General features: G+C 39.6%; 1 protein-coding gene across 1 annotated transcript in view; it reads right to left on the bottom strand.

Moving 5' to 3' along the window:
- The window catches only part of LOC139716165 (uncharacterized), a 172,228-nt gene that overhangs the window by 34,534 nt on the left and 120,426 nt on the right, over window positions 1-17,268 (bottom strand). The window contains exons 65-83 of the mRNA XM_071627725.1: window positions 16,511-16,720; window positions 15,211-15,425; window positions 13,812-13,963; window positions 12,935-13,065; window positions 12,244-12,438; window positions 11,114-11,319; window positions 10,180-10,307; window positions 8,964-9,085; window positions 8,000-8,194; window positions 7,125-7,325; window positions 6,771-6,885; window positions 6,029-6,168; window positions 5,329-5,442; window positions 4,532-4,651; window positions 3,630-3,874; window positions 2,876-3,052; window positions 2,083-2,197; window positions 1,452-1,642; window positions 667-808 (exon numbers count right to left, since the gene is read on the bottom strand). Of these exons, the coding sequence (XP_071483826.1) occupies window positions 667-808; window positions 1,452-1,642; window positions 2,083-2,197; window positions 2,876-3,052; window positions 3,630-3,874; window positions 4,532-4,651; window positions 5,329-5,442; window positions 6,029-6,168; window positions 6,771-6,885; window positions 7,125-7,325; window positions 8,000-8,194; window positions 8,964-9,085; window positions 10,180-10,307; window positions 11,114-11,319; window positions 12,244-12,438; window positions 12,935-13,065; window positions 13,812-13,963; window positions 15,211-15,425; window positions 16,511-16,720 (3,114 nt within the window). The remainder of the gene's footprint in view (window positions 1-666; window positions 809-1,451; window positions 1,643-2,082; window positions 2,198-2,875; window positions 3,053-3,629; window positions 3,875-4,531; window positions 4,652-5,328; window positions 5,443-6,028; window positions 6,169-6,770; window positions 6,886-7,124; window positions 7,326-7,999; window positions 8,195-8,963; window positions 9,086-10,179; window positions 10,308-11,113; window positions 11,320-12,243; window positions 12,439-12,934; window positions 13,066-13,811; window positions 13,964-15,210; window positions 15,426-16,510; window positions 16,721-17,268) is intronic.

Here is a 17,268-nt window from a genome sequence, read left to right as displayed (position 1 = left end):
AAAAGACTTTTTGGGGGTGAAAAAGCAGTTATTGTACTTTTTCATACTTTTCCTGCAAATAGACATGTGTAACAATACAATCTGTAGCCTATAATCAAGGCAGGGGATGTACGTAGCTACATGTACATGTATTGTCTTTGCTGTTACACTAGATGTCTGCGGCGGCAAAACTGCTGGCATCTCTGAAGGAGGCAAATCCAGTGTTTTGATGCTTGTCTGGTTGTTGTAAGCAGTGAGTATAAAATACTTTTGGGAAGTCAAGTAGATTTGTTCTACTCATCAAGTCACATCTATTGTGTTTAGAAGGCAACTATATTGGACCTTGAACCTACCTTCCTGCCAACAACATATTGGCTCACTCCCATGTTAACCTCAATATCTCATTTCTCTATTTTAAGAAATTCCTAAATTACATATTCAGGCTATTAGGTTTAAATTTGCATAAATATATAGGATGAGGCATACAGGCAAAGCTTTAGGACCAGAGGTTTGGGGATTGACAGTTGGAATTGAGATTTGGGTTGAGAAATTTGGACATCTTGAGGTTCAATCATATTGGCTGCATCACAAACAGAGAATGGCACACTGCATAAACGTTAGGCCCTATGGGACCAAATACAGTTTGTACTATCAACACATTGTGAAGACGATACAATGCTAACATACCAGGAGGATGGCTTCCCATAGCTCCTGTAGGAACGTGTCGGAGGCGAAGACTCCCAGGTAAGGCAGGTACATCATGAGGTAGACCAGGATGCTGGCCAGGGCAGCCAGGTTGGCCCGCTGGAAGATGGCACTGGCCAGATAGCTGCAGAGGATGAGGAATGGGGAAGCAACAGAGAGGGATGGAATGATTGGAGTCAAGGCTTGGGAGACTTGCCCCTCAAGTCTGCATTTCTAAAGAATTTTGGCACTATGAACGAAAGACTTTAAAACAAGACTTCAGACATGAAATATTATTGCCCAAATGTGAGACAAGGCCTTGGTGTTTTCACCACAAAACTATGTTATCATCGATATAATTAACATTATCATCATAATCACAAAGTCTTCACTATAACCATCATCACTGCCAACATCACCACGATCATAATCAACATCCCTATTACCATTACCATCATCATCATCACCGTCGTCATCACCACCATCATCATCAACATCATCATCATCATTATCATCATCATCATCATCATCATCATCATCAACATCATCATCATCATCATCATCATCATTGCCATCATCATCATTGCCATCATCATCATTACCGTGAATTACATGTAAGTGGGCTTTTTGTCTTGCACTTTATTTTGTTGCTCTCAATGTGTACATCACATTGTGTACAGGAGGAGTTGGACAGCAAAAATCCATTTCAAAAACAATCCAACATCTGCGCAAAAAGGCCCTTCAAAAATGCAAAGAGCTCTGCGAGAGCACCGCTTCGGATGTCTCACCAGTACATGATGATGGAGAAGAAGAAATCAAGGAAGAAGACGAGGAGGAGAGACCACTGGACGAGTGGGAGGATGTTGGAGACTTTCATGATGAGGACCAGGATGCCAGCCAGGATGGCCAGGATGATGGAGTTGGAAATGAACCACGCCCACCAGTTGGCCCCACCAGCCATCCCCATCACCTTCATGAGCTGGTGTCAGGAAACAGAGACAAAGTTGACTTTAAATGCACTGTCCATTTCAGAAAGCTGCATACATGTATTTCCAACCTGTTACGGGGCATGTATAATTTACACAATCCATTGTACAATGTGTATGTCTGTACACAGACTGAAATATTGAGAGGAGTGATTGTACATTGAACAATGTTACATTATGTAGATGGGCTGATGGCTGCAGACAGACAAGGGTAGAATTCCTAATTCATTCAGTTGACTACAAGTACAATGTACTAATTTAACTTGTTTTTTTTTTTTTGGGGGGGGGGGGAGATAGGACCACATACATGCCTTATATGCGAAGCTATGCAACTGCCACATTTCTCTTTCAAGTCATATGCATTGTATATGGGAGAAGGATGATTGTTATAGAGGGAAGAACATGAGAGATATGAGAACAAAGAAAGGATTACCTCCTCAATGCCACGCTCCTTCTCGTAGACGAGCTGGTGGGTCATTGCTCCGATCAGGATGACAAAACTCACAGTCACAATGAGAGGGAGGACGATGGCAAACGCGAACGTAAACCTGTCAAAACGAAATGACCAATGACATCATCAGGGGAGGAATGTCGCGAGAATTTGACAGATTGTGAGCTGAATTTGTCTGCACTTTTCGACATAGTTTGTCACACGAACGAGATGTAATGACAAAGCTAAGTGATGGAGTGACTTTATTACCCAAAACAAAAAATGTTAGCTTTCACATACACAATTCTCTTTCTTTCTGATGGTGTTGCATGGATTGCCCTTCTGCTCATACAGAGTAATTGCATATTAAATGCACATTATACATTACAATTAGTAAGTCATGCACTACTCTAATTTCCAACTCTCAATTATTATTTGTTCAAGAGCATGCAGCCCCAATATACATTGCAACCCTAATGATGTTGCAATATGAAGATCATATTGCATGCAAATGGAAGTCTAGACTGTGCTTCAACCTGCTGAGAACAGGCTGATTTTGCTACAACAAGCATTTTCCAAAGACACCTGCCCGGAGTATGACTCGGGGCTAGTCTTCAATGGGTTAATAGCGGAAGTACTGGGGGGCATTTCATGAAGCGTTTTGGTCGGATATTTTTCTGACAAACTGTTACAAGCTACTAATAAAATCCTTGCATCTGATTGGATGAGAGTAAATTTGTCCTCCAACTTCGTCGGACAAAATGCTTCATGAAATGCTTCCCTGGTCTATACTCACAGATCTGACTGGTGGCAGGGGTACGGGATGGGCTGGAGGTACACCCCTGGTGTCTGGACACCGGTAGCAGCCTGCAGGGCGATGATACCCCTCTCTACCATGTCTTGCAGCATGATGAAGCCACGCAGGTAGCGCAGGTCGAACACAAAGTCCATGATCGGCCCTCTCGCGTTGTTCCTGCACGAAGAGCGAATGGAGAGCATTTGGAGAGAAAGTACAGCCGATTATCAAGAGACATTTCACATGGTTTTGCAGATAGAGCAGTGGTCAAAACTCAATGTGACATCATGGATGTCTTCATTTTGGTTCTTTGTAAGACTCTCTCTGTAGCCAGGTACACATGTAGCCTACAATGTAACTTGCCAAGGTTTTTCCTCAGCATTCAGTAAGGCATCCAAAAGTTGACCTAGTTGTAAAGGTGAACTGATCAAGGCCCACTCATGTATAACAATGTGCCTCAGTTATTTGAGGGATTAGGGAATCTTTATTCACCGACAATTGGCTTCCAGACATTTGTGCCAATTAGCAAAAAAAAAAAACAACAACAACACTCAAGTTTGCATGCCAATCAGCGAGCAAAGTACATGAGGTGGTTACTGGAGGGCCTGTAGACATTACTAGCAACAATACTACATGTATATAAGAGGCTAATCCGTGGTATACACGACTACAATAAGATCACATCGTTATCATCATTTTCAAGGGGAGGGGGAAGAAACTACACAATGTACATGTATAAAATATCGATTCTCACCTGTTGCTTATCCTGTCCGTCTGCGGCGTGTTGTCGGTGTCCATGCGGATCTTGTAGACGACGTGGCGCGGGATCTCCGTGGCGTCGGTGGGGATGTCGAAGGCGAGCGCGGCCAGAAGCGTATTCTGCTGGTCCAGGCCGCGGGCAGCCTCCACCATCTCCTCCTCGGTGCTGTAGCCTACGAAGCGGTCCAGGTTGAAGCAGGTGGTGAGGTTGTTCACCAGCTCAGCGAGGAGAGTCAGAGTCTGAACAGTGGTTCAAAAGTAACGATGATAAAAGTGATAATTAATATATTCTACTACAAATATAAACTAGACTGGAAAGAGAGAAAAAGAGAGTACTGAATATTTTGCGAGGTTTTTATTTTCGCAAATTTCGTGAGTCAGGTGCTATTCGAAAAATTAAAGACACGCGAAAATATTGACTCGATCCCGATGTGAATGTAACGTACGTGTACACTTCTCCGTTCAGTGCAGGACTCCACGATCGTGAATTTAACCACTCGCAAAATTGTCTGGAATTCCTCATTTGTGAAAATTTAGACTCGCGAAATATATGGCGTTTACAGTAAGTAAAATATAAAGAGATATAACAGATCTATTGATATCTTCTTTTGAAGCTTCCCACTATTTTGAAAATTGTGCACCATGCAAGTTATTAAAGTGTAAATTCTGTTAGGCAATTCTTTATGCAGTCTTCCAATATCACAGAAAGAGAGAGAGAGTGTGTGAGAAAAAGAGAGAAAATATCTATTGATATCTTCTTTTGAAGCTTCCACAATCTTTGAAAATCTTGCACCGTGCAAGTTCTTAAAGGGTACATTCCAATAGAGATTTCTTTATGCAAACTTTTAATATCAATTCATAATGTCAATATTTATGTGAAGCAAAGGAAATCCTCACATCAATTTCAGACTGAGTGATGGTGGTCAGGTCTCCATCCAGCAGGTCGGTGAAGTCACTGCTCACGATACCGTACTCTGCTTCCAGGAGGCCGGATACAAAGGAGTTCTCAAGGAGGGTCTATAGAGAGTAGTGAGAGACAAGTACATGCCAGATGTCACATTTAGCAATTCCATCCACTGGGTAAAACTAGTCATCAAAACCAAATCCTCATCACTGTGAGAGGTCACTTGCAAAAAATTCATCCCGATGTAGTAAAAATGGAACAAACCTAGTGCTTCATTATTGACAACTAAAACTTTGCTTAGTCAACTTGTATCTATCAACTTCACCATTATCATCATCATTATCACAACTGCTTTCATCATCTTATTCTTTTATCAGAATCATTTTCCTCAAATCATATTCAACGTCACTCTTAGTTTTGCCATCATCATTATCATCTTCATCATTACCAATTCCATCACCATCACCATCACCATCATCATAATCATCATTATCAGCATCATCATCATCATCACCACCATCACAATGATAATCATCATCACCACCATCACCATCATAATCATCATTATCATTATTGTCAACCTCAACATCATCATCGTCATCATTGACATCATCACCATCATTGCTGCCATATTCATCATAGTTACCATGGCAATCATCATTGCGTCACTATCATCATCATCATCATCCTCCTCATTATTTTCATCATCATCTACACACAGCAGGTGTAGCACAGGCAGCATCACCTAGAGAAGCCAAACGCTCCCAATGTGCATACACGCCACGCTCACCCTTGTTGCGTCCAGAGCAGCTGGGTCGAGGAGTTTGGTGAGGTCCTCTTCACTGGACAGCCAAATCTGGGCAAACTCCTGAACCATGGCGACATCGGAGAAGGTCTTGTTGGCCTTTGGAAGGAGTAACATCGAGGAAGATTTTTTTTTTTGTTAAAGTCAATTGAAAAATAAACATTGAACTCCTGAATCATGCTACATGTAATTGCACATTTGTAAGAACTGAAGCCCAATTTCGGACAAACTACTGTAAAGCGAGAAATGTTCGCGTGCATTTTAATTTCGCGAATTTCCCGAGCGCCAAGATTCGCGAAATTAAAATGCACGCGAAATTTCTTATCTACACTATACTGTATGCATTGAACGCAAGAGGCAATTCGCGAAAATTTCTTGCCACGAAAAAGGCCGTCGGCTCCAATTCGCGAAAATTTCATGCCGCGAATATATCATGTTTTACAGTATAAAAAGGGCTGGCTTAAAACTGAACAAACTCTGTTGCTTGCATTATGCATAAAAAGAAAAAGCAGCAAATTCTACCATTGCCGAAATGACCAGTATTTTATTTTCTCGCACACCAATAAATAACGATGCCTTGGCCTCAAAATTATTAAACGAACCTTGCCTTAGCATGGCTACATTTCAACAGGTGTAACTAAACATTACTTGCAGTGGAGCCAGGTGTGGCTAGCCCAAGTCTTACCTCGGCAATGATCCTTCTGACAGGCTCTGTGTCAGGTGAGTAGAGAATGAGGCCTTCTACAATAGGCTTGAGGTAAGCCCACACCAGCTGGCCATTGATGCCATTCACGATGGAGCTAAAGATGTTCTGGCAGAAGTTGTCTGCATGGGGCAGAAGTGAAAGGGAGGAACGATAATGCAAGAACTAACTACTTGTACAATAATTTCATACAGTCAATAAATGTAGTCTGTTAAATTATTCATTCAGTTATGAATCCACCAATCATATGACACTGATGATAGGGTAGAGGTGATGATGACGTCAATGATTGTAATGATATCAAAGATGATAGTATCAACTATACAATAATTCAGTAACTACACTTGTACATACACAGTACCTAAATGAAAAAATAAATCTATAAAGTCAATCAGTATTCAATGATTGTATTCATCCAGTCATAAATCTACCATGCAAAAGACACTTCGAAATAAGCTTACTTACAAATTCAATGATAAGGTAGAAATGACGATGACAATAACAAGGATTATAATGATAACAAAGATGACAGCATTAACCATTATAATATACAAAACTAATCAAAATGATAATAACATTACTGCACTAACAACAGGCGGCCACAACACTATCGATGTAACTCTGTAATCAAACTACTGCAAAGAACAAGTATCAATTGAACAAAGATAAATTGAAACAAGAAAACCCATAAGTTTACAGATATCTGTTAGAATGTCATACTTACCATCATTGTCTGAAACTGTAGTACGCTTGGATCTCTCAAGCACCTCATCAGCGCTCCTTCGGCGGCGGCGCAGCGAAGACCTCCCGCAAACTATTTCTTGCGTTATCACGGAAATCTGTACAAAAACGAGCACAGACGGCGCAAGAAAATCAAAGATACAGAAAGCATTCATTTGTCTCCATAACTTTCACTAATTCTACGACATACTTTCATGCCGTGATACACGTACATGTACATTTGTACATGTCTTTAAGGTGAGGGGGGTCAATGCACTCAACATCATGTCGTTCCCCGTGGTGATTTCAAACATTTAGCAGGTAACGCAATTGAATCAAATTCTGATCATTTCTTCACCTCTTCCCCTGTCAGATAGTCCAGCTGCGCCAAATCCTGAAGTCGCTCCAGGGCGGGGTCGTCGGACAGATCGGAGAGGGCCGACTCCAGGGCGGGTAGGGCTTCAGTGATGGATTGCAGCGAGTCCATAGACTGGATTACCTGCACGATGGTCCGGTTGCTCACTCCGATCATACCAGTCAGATCCTGTGCAGACTCAGCCTTGAGGGGGATGGGAAGGGGGAGAGTTCAAGAAAAGTTTTATTAGGATATGGGCTCTGCCATGATAAAAGCCAGTATTGAATTTGCTGCACATACATGTACTCAGACCAGACACTTGTTGCTTCAACAATGACCACTGACCACAACCGACCACTTTTTGAAATACAGAATGTGTGTATGACCCATGTTTTTGTTATGCAAAGAAATTGATGAAGGGTGAATAAGCAAACAGCAGCGCCATGAATTTTTGTTTACTATACGACAGGCACATGTGCATGGTTTATTGTATATTAGATCTAATCTGTCATACAATGTATCTTTTCAGACATGAATAATCTGACTATTCATGAAGTGCAACAAGATCTTCAGCAATATACACAGAGTGCAGTGCAATATACAAATCTTACATTTCACAGGTACGTAGCTTGCGGGACTATCAAACTTCTTTCACTGTGGTGTGGAGTTACATCCCACAACTTGAATATAAAGCTGGTATGATATTACTTGAATGTATATCAGATATGAGAGTGGGTGCCGTTATTCTTGCAGATATTTCTGTTAATATACTGATACTACACTGTATGTACATGTATATGTTGCGTGTGCTTTTGCTTTTGATTTTGCATTTACTTAAATGCATTTGCTTTTGCGCCAGAGCCGCGGGAGAGACTCACCGTCTCGATGATGCCGTTGATGTCCACATACGGGATGAAGAGCTCGATGAGAATGGCCAACTCTTGACCGTTGAGAGAGCACAGAGTGTCTGCCACGACGGCGACGTCCGTCTGGTTGGGAAGGATCAGGATCCGCTCCAGGTACATCTCTCCACACAGCTCCTCCAGGAACTCTGATACATCACTTTCCAGCAGCTATTGACAGAAAGAATCAGAGAGAGAGAGAGAGAGAAAGGAGCTTGATTTATATGTCATCAACACCAGCACTTCAGATCTTTCTATCAAAAAAAAAAAGAAAAAGAATGGCATTCTCTCAAGGCAAAGAAATGGCAAAAAGCTCGTAAACTGCATATCAAAATGTTAATGCTAAGGAGAGCAAAAAGCAAACAAACGAACAAAAACAACACGACAGCCAAGGCACTATAACAAACGGCATGGCCTCTCCTTTCACATGCATGGTGGCTTCAGTTTTTGGGTAAGACAGCTAGGATTTGGACAGGACATCACTTACGTAACTGATAACTTGACAATTAATCTACAATGTAATAATAATAAGAACAAGAACAAGAACAAGAAGAAAAGGAATAATAATAATAATAATAATAATAATAATAATAATAATAATAATAATAATAATAATAATAATAATAATAATAATAATAACAATAATAATAATAATATTAATAATAATAATAATAATAATAATAATAATAATAATAATAATAATAATAACAACAATAATAATAATAATAATAATAATAATAATAACAACAATAATAATAATAATAATAATAATAATAATAATAATAATAATAATAATAACGAGAATGAGAATAATTATAATAATAATAATGATAATAATAATAATAGAAACAACAACAACAATAACAAGTTTCACCCAAATTGGAGATGCAGGATCTTGTCACCCCAGTGATGATAATTTTCACTTTATGCTTGTACTCACTTGCTCCAGGTTCAGTTCCGCTTTCATCAGATTGTCGGCAGTTTCCGGAGACAGGTCCAAGCGATTCACCAGGTAGTCTCTGACTCGATCGGGGTTCTCTAGGATCTTGTCCACGCTCAGGTCTGGCCGTCAAGAAAGAGGGCACGTTTCAGGGGGTGGAGGAAAAGTGACAGAGACAGAGATAATCAGGGAAGTCAGTGGTCTGGTGTCACTGACAGAGATGTCAGCATGATGCAAACATGAGAGTTAAAAAATGTCTGCGTCATCACATTTGATGCATACAACATACTGTATGTGCAGGTCAGTTGTATCACAAAACATCCTACCATATAAAAAGTTTGCAATAAAGCCTACAATAGAAAGAGATACATGTACGCACCACCGACTATTTTTCTCACTAAACCATTCTCACTAAACCATACTGCAAGTTACTGTAGACGGTTTATTCTAGAAGCATTTCTATTATAACTATTATTCACATTTTGTATACTTAACGACACTTAACATTGATTACACTGATTAACATTTTTACATTTGTTGTAGTTTCTATCCCTAACTCACGTCTTAAAACTATTTTGAAGCACTAAAGCTGGGTGCTTGTTTCATCTGCAAATGGTAAATGAACGTCTTTAAGCTCTGAACGGACAAATTTTTTCAAGCATGATGACTACAATAGCATTTTGCATGCGACAGATTGAGATGCTACTGCTACTACTACAACTACTAGAATACAACTACCTAAAATGAAAACAATGGCGATGACAATGCTATTAATTACAACAATACTACTTCTCTTTGTAATAAATATTCTAATAAAAAAAAAATGTTTCAATGCTATTGACTCACAGGAAAAGAAAATTGAAGAGAAGGAGAAAAAGGAGAAGAAGAAGAAAAAGGGAAGAGCAAAAACTATGAACAAAATGAAAAATAAGATGACTTAGGAAAGGAAGTGGAAGATGGCTGTCTTTCCGTCACAACTGCCAAAGAGATATACTGGTGAAATAATGAGAATCAGAGTTTTCCCAGAACTTCATAGATTTCAGTCTGCCTTACAGAAAAACAAAAACAAAAATATACACACAGAATCATTGCCTACATTTGTAGTTCAGTAAACTCCCCCACTCATCAAAATTTAACCAAACGCACAAACAAATACATCATTAGACAAACTACAGTGTAACATGCAAATGTAGAAATCAGGCCTGTGACATCTTACCTGGGATTTCTCCAAGGATCTCAAAGATGTAGAGTTTGTCCAGTAGAGTCCTCACCAGACCTTGAATATCCCTGAAGGGTGGCCAGCCCCCTAGCACACCCTCAAAAGACGTCAGAACCTGGTCAAAGCTGAAAGCAATATGTAGATGATCATTTGGGGAAGACAAAGTGTTTACCACAAGATACAGTCTGTATGCTACACTGTTTCAAATCTTCAAGTCTTCAAATCTGCACAAATTCAAAAAAGAAATCTAGACAGTTGCAATTTGACAGCAAAATAAGAGTTGTTATCTTTTATATTGTAATACTGCATTGTCAATTTAGAAGCCATTCATAAAATTAGCAGTTTGATTATTCTGCAAGCAAAGTTCGGTAGTTATATGTGAACATCAAAGTGGCCACACAGATGGAAATTTTACACTCTTCCTTTAAATTTGAAACGCTATAAAGATTTCATAGTAATATTATCATGAAACAACTATGGCAACAAACCACAGGAATTTGGTTTCTGAGACCTACTGGCTAACCCGTTGAGGACGAATCCCGAGTATACTCGGGCAAGTGTCTATGGGAAATGCATGTTTTAGCAAAATCAGCCCTTCCTCAATGGGGTACAGACCCACTACCATGGAGATACAGTGTACTACGGTGAAGGAAGGCCACTCCAGCTCGGATTGTATTTGAGAATCCATCTGAACAAAATATGAAAAGCTTCATCTACTGATCTCTGTCTACATGTAGGTACAAACAAGCAAAGAATCTCAACTGGGGTTGACCGTTACCGATGAGCATAGTTACGTTTCAATGCACATATTCGGTGACTGGTGCTACATAATTTTGTATTCATTGTTTTCGAATGTACACCCTGGATGGATAACAAAGAATTGGGCTACCCATGACTCCCAATATCACTGGGTTTTTAAATGAGTATCTACCTTTCCAGTATCCTCCTTGTCATGTTAATGTTCTCCCCCAGCGCCTCCAAGTCAGAAAAGTCGACGGAGCCCTGCTGGATGATCGGGAGCAGGACGTTGACGGCAAAGTCGCCAAGCTCGGTGAAGTCGATGCGCTGCACGCTGCTGAGGGCACCCAGCAGGTCCAGCACGAATTCAGGGAAGGTCTGCTGCAAGTCACTATTAATCTGGCGAGGGGAGACCACCGAAATGCAATTGATGAGATCATGACAATATCAGGAGTTAACGTGTAGCTTGCAACGTAATACTATACAGACCACACTTTTGCTTGTACAGTGATAAGTATAAATCATAGTGATGTATTTTCTGCTTTTGTTTTCTTTCAGTCCATCCCATTATATCATAAGTCCGGGAATATATTTCCTGCTCTTTTCTTTTACATTCCTTTCAATTATAAGTTCACATAGGCAGTCAAAATGTGAATGTATGATATACATGGTTGTACTTACTAAAGCTAATGTACATATCAATCCACTTATTGTCAAGTTCTATCACCTGCAATTACTCTAATGAATGTTATGTAGCATGGGTTGTACCAAATGAAATATCAGGTTGGAGAAAAAAATGGGAGAGAAAACAATGACAGAGAAGGAGACAAATTGCAAGGAGGAAATTATATTATATCAAAAAGATAAGGAAGGGAAACGAAGGAGAATGAGAAGGAAGGGAAAAGAAGGAGAATGAGAGAGCGAATGGGACAGGAAAGTTGAGATAAGGCTGTATGGATTAAAGCTGAGAAGAGATGTCGATGAGAATAGACTTTTGAGGTTATTGCAAAGTGAGTGGGATACCAGTTACAGTGTAAGTGTCAAGACAGTTGGGGAGAGAAAAGGAGAGAAGACAAGAAGAGATACTAATGTGCCAAAAGGGTACATTGTAGTTGTGAGATGATGTACGCAATAACATATTAGAATATATTCATGCAAGTGTAGGTGACCCTACTTGGCTATATGATTGGCCAACAGACTGGTCACACAACTGGTATAATTACATATCGCAGACTTCAGTATTTCTTGATGCTTTTCTTTATGCTTTTCTTGTTGCAGTGAGGATCTAATCTTACATTACAAATTTCAGGACAGCCCACTTACAAGTTCAATGATGGTCTCTACGTCAAGGTTGTCATGCAGGAACTCGACGACGATGAGGGATCCGTTGCTGCACAGGCCCCGGACTAGGTGATCCACGACCCGCGAGTCCACATTCCCAAGTAGGTCGTCCACAAAGGAATTATGGCAGAGCAGAGCAGCGGTATCCACCGAGCTCATATCAAGAAGTTCCAACAGCTACAGGGGAAATTATGACGGATATCACAAGTTGTGAAATATGAATTACCCGTACTCTATCATTATTCATTGAAGAAATACAAAAGCAGGATTGCCAAGCTCTGCAGATGAAAAGAATTCTCTGATAAACACAGAGAAAACCAAAAAATCTGTATGCCAAAAATATTCATCTCAGTTAAAATTGGGGAAATTGCACACATGCAATAATCAAGGCTGCTTAATCATTCTTCTGAAAAATACATGTATACATGTATTTCTCATTCATATTCCCTCATCCCTGATGAAGCTACAAATTGTACATGTAAAAGCATACTAAATGTGCCAAAAACACACATCAAACATGTCAGCTTACATGTTCATACAATGTCTGAAGTTTCACTTTTAGCTATCTAACCAGCTTCCCAACGTAAGTCACCAAAGCGGGTCCAACAGTCAACATTTTGTTTCATCTAGCACGCCATACAGCTCAACAGACTCCAAAGATGAGTCCACTTACCAGGGTGGTATTCAGCGTCCCGTCCATGAGATGGGCGAGGTCAAGGTCGGTCAGACCCAAGTCTTCTCGCAAGAACTGGAGGACGATGGACGAGTTCAGGAATGCCTTGTCAAAGTCGAGGAGTGGCAGAACTACGGGAGAGAAGCGTCGTCACAGTAGAAGAAAAGCTCATTCACTTAACTTTTACAGTATTTCAAAGTCCAGAGAAACATACCGAGATGCGATTTTGAGAGTATTCACTCTAAGCTTATATGGGAACTGGGTAGTGTGATGTATTAAGTATATTTGTCTCGGGAAGATACTGGTTAATTTGAATGTCGAAGGTACACCTATCATGCAGTTCTTAAGACGTAAATTCAAATACAAGACTGCTAGCCAGTGTCTGGTACAATTGTGAAAAAACAAACAAACAAACAAATTATAGTACAATGTGTATGCTAGACAACACCAAGGCAGACTATTGTAAAGATGATCAACCACAGAAAATCATCTGGCTATTTAAGACACAAGCTAACAATCAAACTAAGGCATAGATTGTTTATGTACATATCAAAAGCAACAGACCACTTTCATTGCTGCTGTTCTCTTTTATACTTAAGTGAAAATGAAGATAATTTGCTGATGGTACTGCCACAACATCACGCTATTCAACAGCATGTCAAACTTTGAAATTCCTTGTAGTCTCTTTCTATAAATAGCTTGTACTATTTTTCACAGACATATCACCAATTTGCATGCAAGATTTTATTCTCATTCAATAAAATTACTGCATGACAAAGTTAGTGTCTTTTTCCTTCTGATTTGGACAGCAAAATTTAAAAAAAAAAAATGTTGTGGCTGCTGGGATTGAATCTAAAAGAAAGATGCTGCCACTCACCGCCCGAGAGATTGACCGTGCCATCTTGGTAGACGGTCACCAGGAAGTCCAGAACATCGGACAGAGTCTGCTCCAGGTCACTGGACACGTTCAGGTGACCCAGGAGGTTACCGTCAAGCAGAGGCTGGACAAGCTCGAATAGATCAAAGAGGCTGAAAACGGGGAGAAAAAAAATCACAAGTATTTACCAGTATGCAACATGCACGTATGTACACATCTGATATCAATCAAACACACTTATAATTATAGTTGTGTCTCTTATCATTCTAATTATCTAATGCTATCATTATCATTACTACATGTGTACCATTTTATTATCACTAACATCAGCACTACTAGGTATCAAGGTTGATGTCATTGGAGTCATCATTACAGTTGCCATCACTTGATTATGTACCCATTATAGGGGGTTAGACTTTCATCTACAAACAAATCACACAAAAATTCAATGTACATGTACAGTATATGCCTCCATGTTACACTACAGTAACTTGCACACACTTGAAGACCACTATCTCAATCTGCATATTTAAATGGTGTACTGTGCAGAGAAATGTGTTAACATCAGGTTTGGCAGCAACTTAAAGTGAATATACACACTTTTTATCAAGGAGGTACAGTAGGGTGAGCTCGGTGCTTTGGACTGTGTGATGAATTGTCCTGCACCAAACCTTACACTACTGTCCATTCTTCCGTCATACACAAATCGATGTTTCATCCCATTATAAGCAGTAGAAATAATGTGTCTTGGAGCTGTTACCATGACATTGCCCTATTACCAAAGTGGTGCCGAGTCCAAAATAAGCAACACAAATTGAATAAACATAATCAAAATCAATATCATTTTCAATGATATTGAAATCCTCCTTATTGTTTACAAGATATGTAATAATCTTGCCCCATCTTATCTTACAGATTTAATTTCCTTCCGCTCCTCCACTTCAACCCGTTCTCTTCGTTCTTCCTCCGCTCTCCAATTATCACGTGGTCCCCGCACCTGTACACGTTATGGTGATAGGGCCTTTTCAGTTATTTCCCCACTTCTTTGGAATGAACTCCCTTTTTATATTCGTAACGCTGAAAATGTTGATAGGTTTAAGTCATTGTTGAAAACTCATCTGTTTACACAACCTTAATTTTGCTGTTGTTGTTGTTGCTGTCGTTATTATAATATGTACATAATGCTGTATTTTGTTTTTACGTTATATATATTATTTTTCCCCCGATTTGATGCGCTTAGAAACATCAGTATTAAGCGCTATATAAATGTTATTCATTATCATTATCATTAATATAATCATCATCCTCACTGTTATGTTCATCAATATAACAGTTGTATGACAATTGTTTATAGCTCATTGCAAGGGCATGTAAAAGTGTTACGATCAAACCAACACACTTTTCTAGATTCTGCTTCTGCAGTTCGTCGACGATCTCAACCAACGAGGCAAAAAGCTGGAGAGTCTGCCCGAGTTCGAGGTCGATGGACGGACACAGCGTGTCGTCCCAGTAGCACATGGACACCCTGCGGACAAAGTAAGTGGAGCGCTCCAGGAAGCCGACGTCCCACACCGGCAGGTTGTCAGTGTTTGACCAGTCCAGAATGACCACCAACTGGGAAAAAAGATAAAAAGAACAGGAATGCTTTCACAATTCACCTGTTGGTACTTCATAGCTGTTACTTGTTTTGAGGCATAGCATTTGTCTTCTAAGAGATATACAATGTACAATGTATTTCAGAGCTCATCTCATTTAACTCTAGCTGAAGACAGCCAAAGATACTGTATATGTACAAATACATGTAGTAGGTTATTCACAGGTCTGCAAAAGGATTCACTAATGGAGTGCAACTTTTGTACAAGCAAAAATGGGGGATAAAAACTGATGCGGCTAAATAAAGCAGAAAACAATGAATTCCAGCTAGTACTTTGTGTTCTACACATATAGATATCATTACACTGTACCCTGAGGGGAACATACAATGTACCTCGTACAGAATGAATCATTGCACCAACATTTCAATGGGGCTACGTTTTCTTCTGGTGCTATCCAAAAAGGAAATCTTTTCTATTCTCTCTCTTCTTTCTCTTACACTGTACAATGTACATCATGCATTGACTTGAGGGACGAACTGATGCTACACTCTGTACATGTACAATGTACTTCATTGTTGAAAAAAAGAATCTTTTATTCAATTTGCACTTTGTAAAAGCTTCCAGAAGAAAGATCCAAACGTGAGAAACAGCAATTGACTAATGATCCCCATGAGAAAACAAATGAAGAGTTTTATCCCAAAACAAGCTAACTCCATTCTTGTTAAGTTGAGACATTCGTGATTAAAGCTGATAAAAAGAAAAAACAAACAAAGAAAATCACAAGAAAATACATGATGTCTTTAATCATACCTTGTAGAATATTCCTTGTTATGACACAAGTGAGATATTACTGTAAGGGTTTAATTTTGCTCTATCTGATGATGAACTTACATGTACCTTGAAATATTTCAAAATGGTGCTTAGCTCATTTTGCACTAAAACTCTTCAAATGCTTAGTAAAGAAATAAAACTCAATACGATGATAATATGACTGTTTGAATAATCTAAAAATCTATTGATATTTTATTTTCGTTTGTTGTTTTCTTTTGTGTTCCTGAAGGAAAGTGTACAAAAAGTGGAGGTATATAGTGTACTGGTACCCACCCTCTGGGCATTTTCTGGGATCTTAAAGGCAGCCATGAGTTCCTGGGCGAAATCAGTGAGGAGAATCTTGTCGAGAGCGACGATGAAGTCGTCGACGGACGTCTCCTCTGCCTCGGCATCGATGCCCACTAGGAGTTGTTCCAGCCGGGCGGGGTCGGAGGACACGCCCTGGAGCTCTCCCGTCAGGAGGCGGAGGAGGAGTCCTCCAGTCTGGTGGAGGCAGGGAAAGGAGGAGAAAGATTGAGGGAAGTAGAAAATTTCAAAAACAGTTAATGTGGTAATACAGTCCGACCTCTGTTATCCGACCATGTCTGGACCGGCGCCTGTTGGGATAAGCAATTTGGCTGGATATTGGAAGAACAATGTTGATGTACATTGTACGTGTTCATGTACATGTACAATAGCTGCAGCCCCAGTGGTAGCTACATATCTGTACAATGTAGCATACACCACAACCGCTGTGTAGTCTATTCTAGCCTACTTTAATAGAATTATTGTCTGTTTTTGTTTACAGAAATTGATACATTTCAATGTCAAATTCAGAACATATTTCTTTTGGAAATATCATGGGTAAATGTTATGAGTTTTTTAGTGTAGGAGTTGTGATAGAGTTTGAGATCACTTTTTCTTCTTTTTTCTTTTTTTTTTGTCAGCTGAGAACGATAAAGGCGTGAAGTTGCCACTAACTTGAACACAAGCATTCTTTAAATATCTGTGAATAAACTGTATTATAGTGGATAACACGCTCTACAAGAATC

This window comes from Diadema antillarum, unplaced genomic scaffold, assembly GCF_040938485.1.
Source record: "Diadema antillarum isolate AM-2024a unplaced genomic scaffold, OU_Dant_1.0 scf00000062, whole genome shotgun sequence".
NCBI lineage: Eukaryota > Metazoa > Echinodermata > Echinoidea > Diadematoida > Diadematidae > Diadema > Diadema antillarum.
Note: the sequence above shows the minus strand (reverse complement) of the source record. Positions and strands in the feature narration are given on the sequence as shown.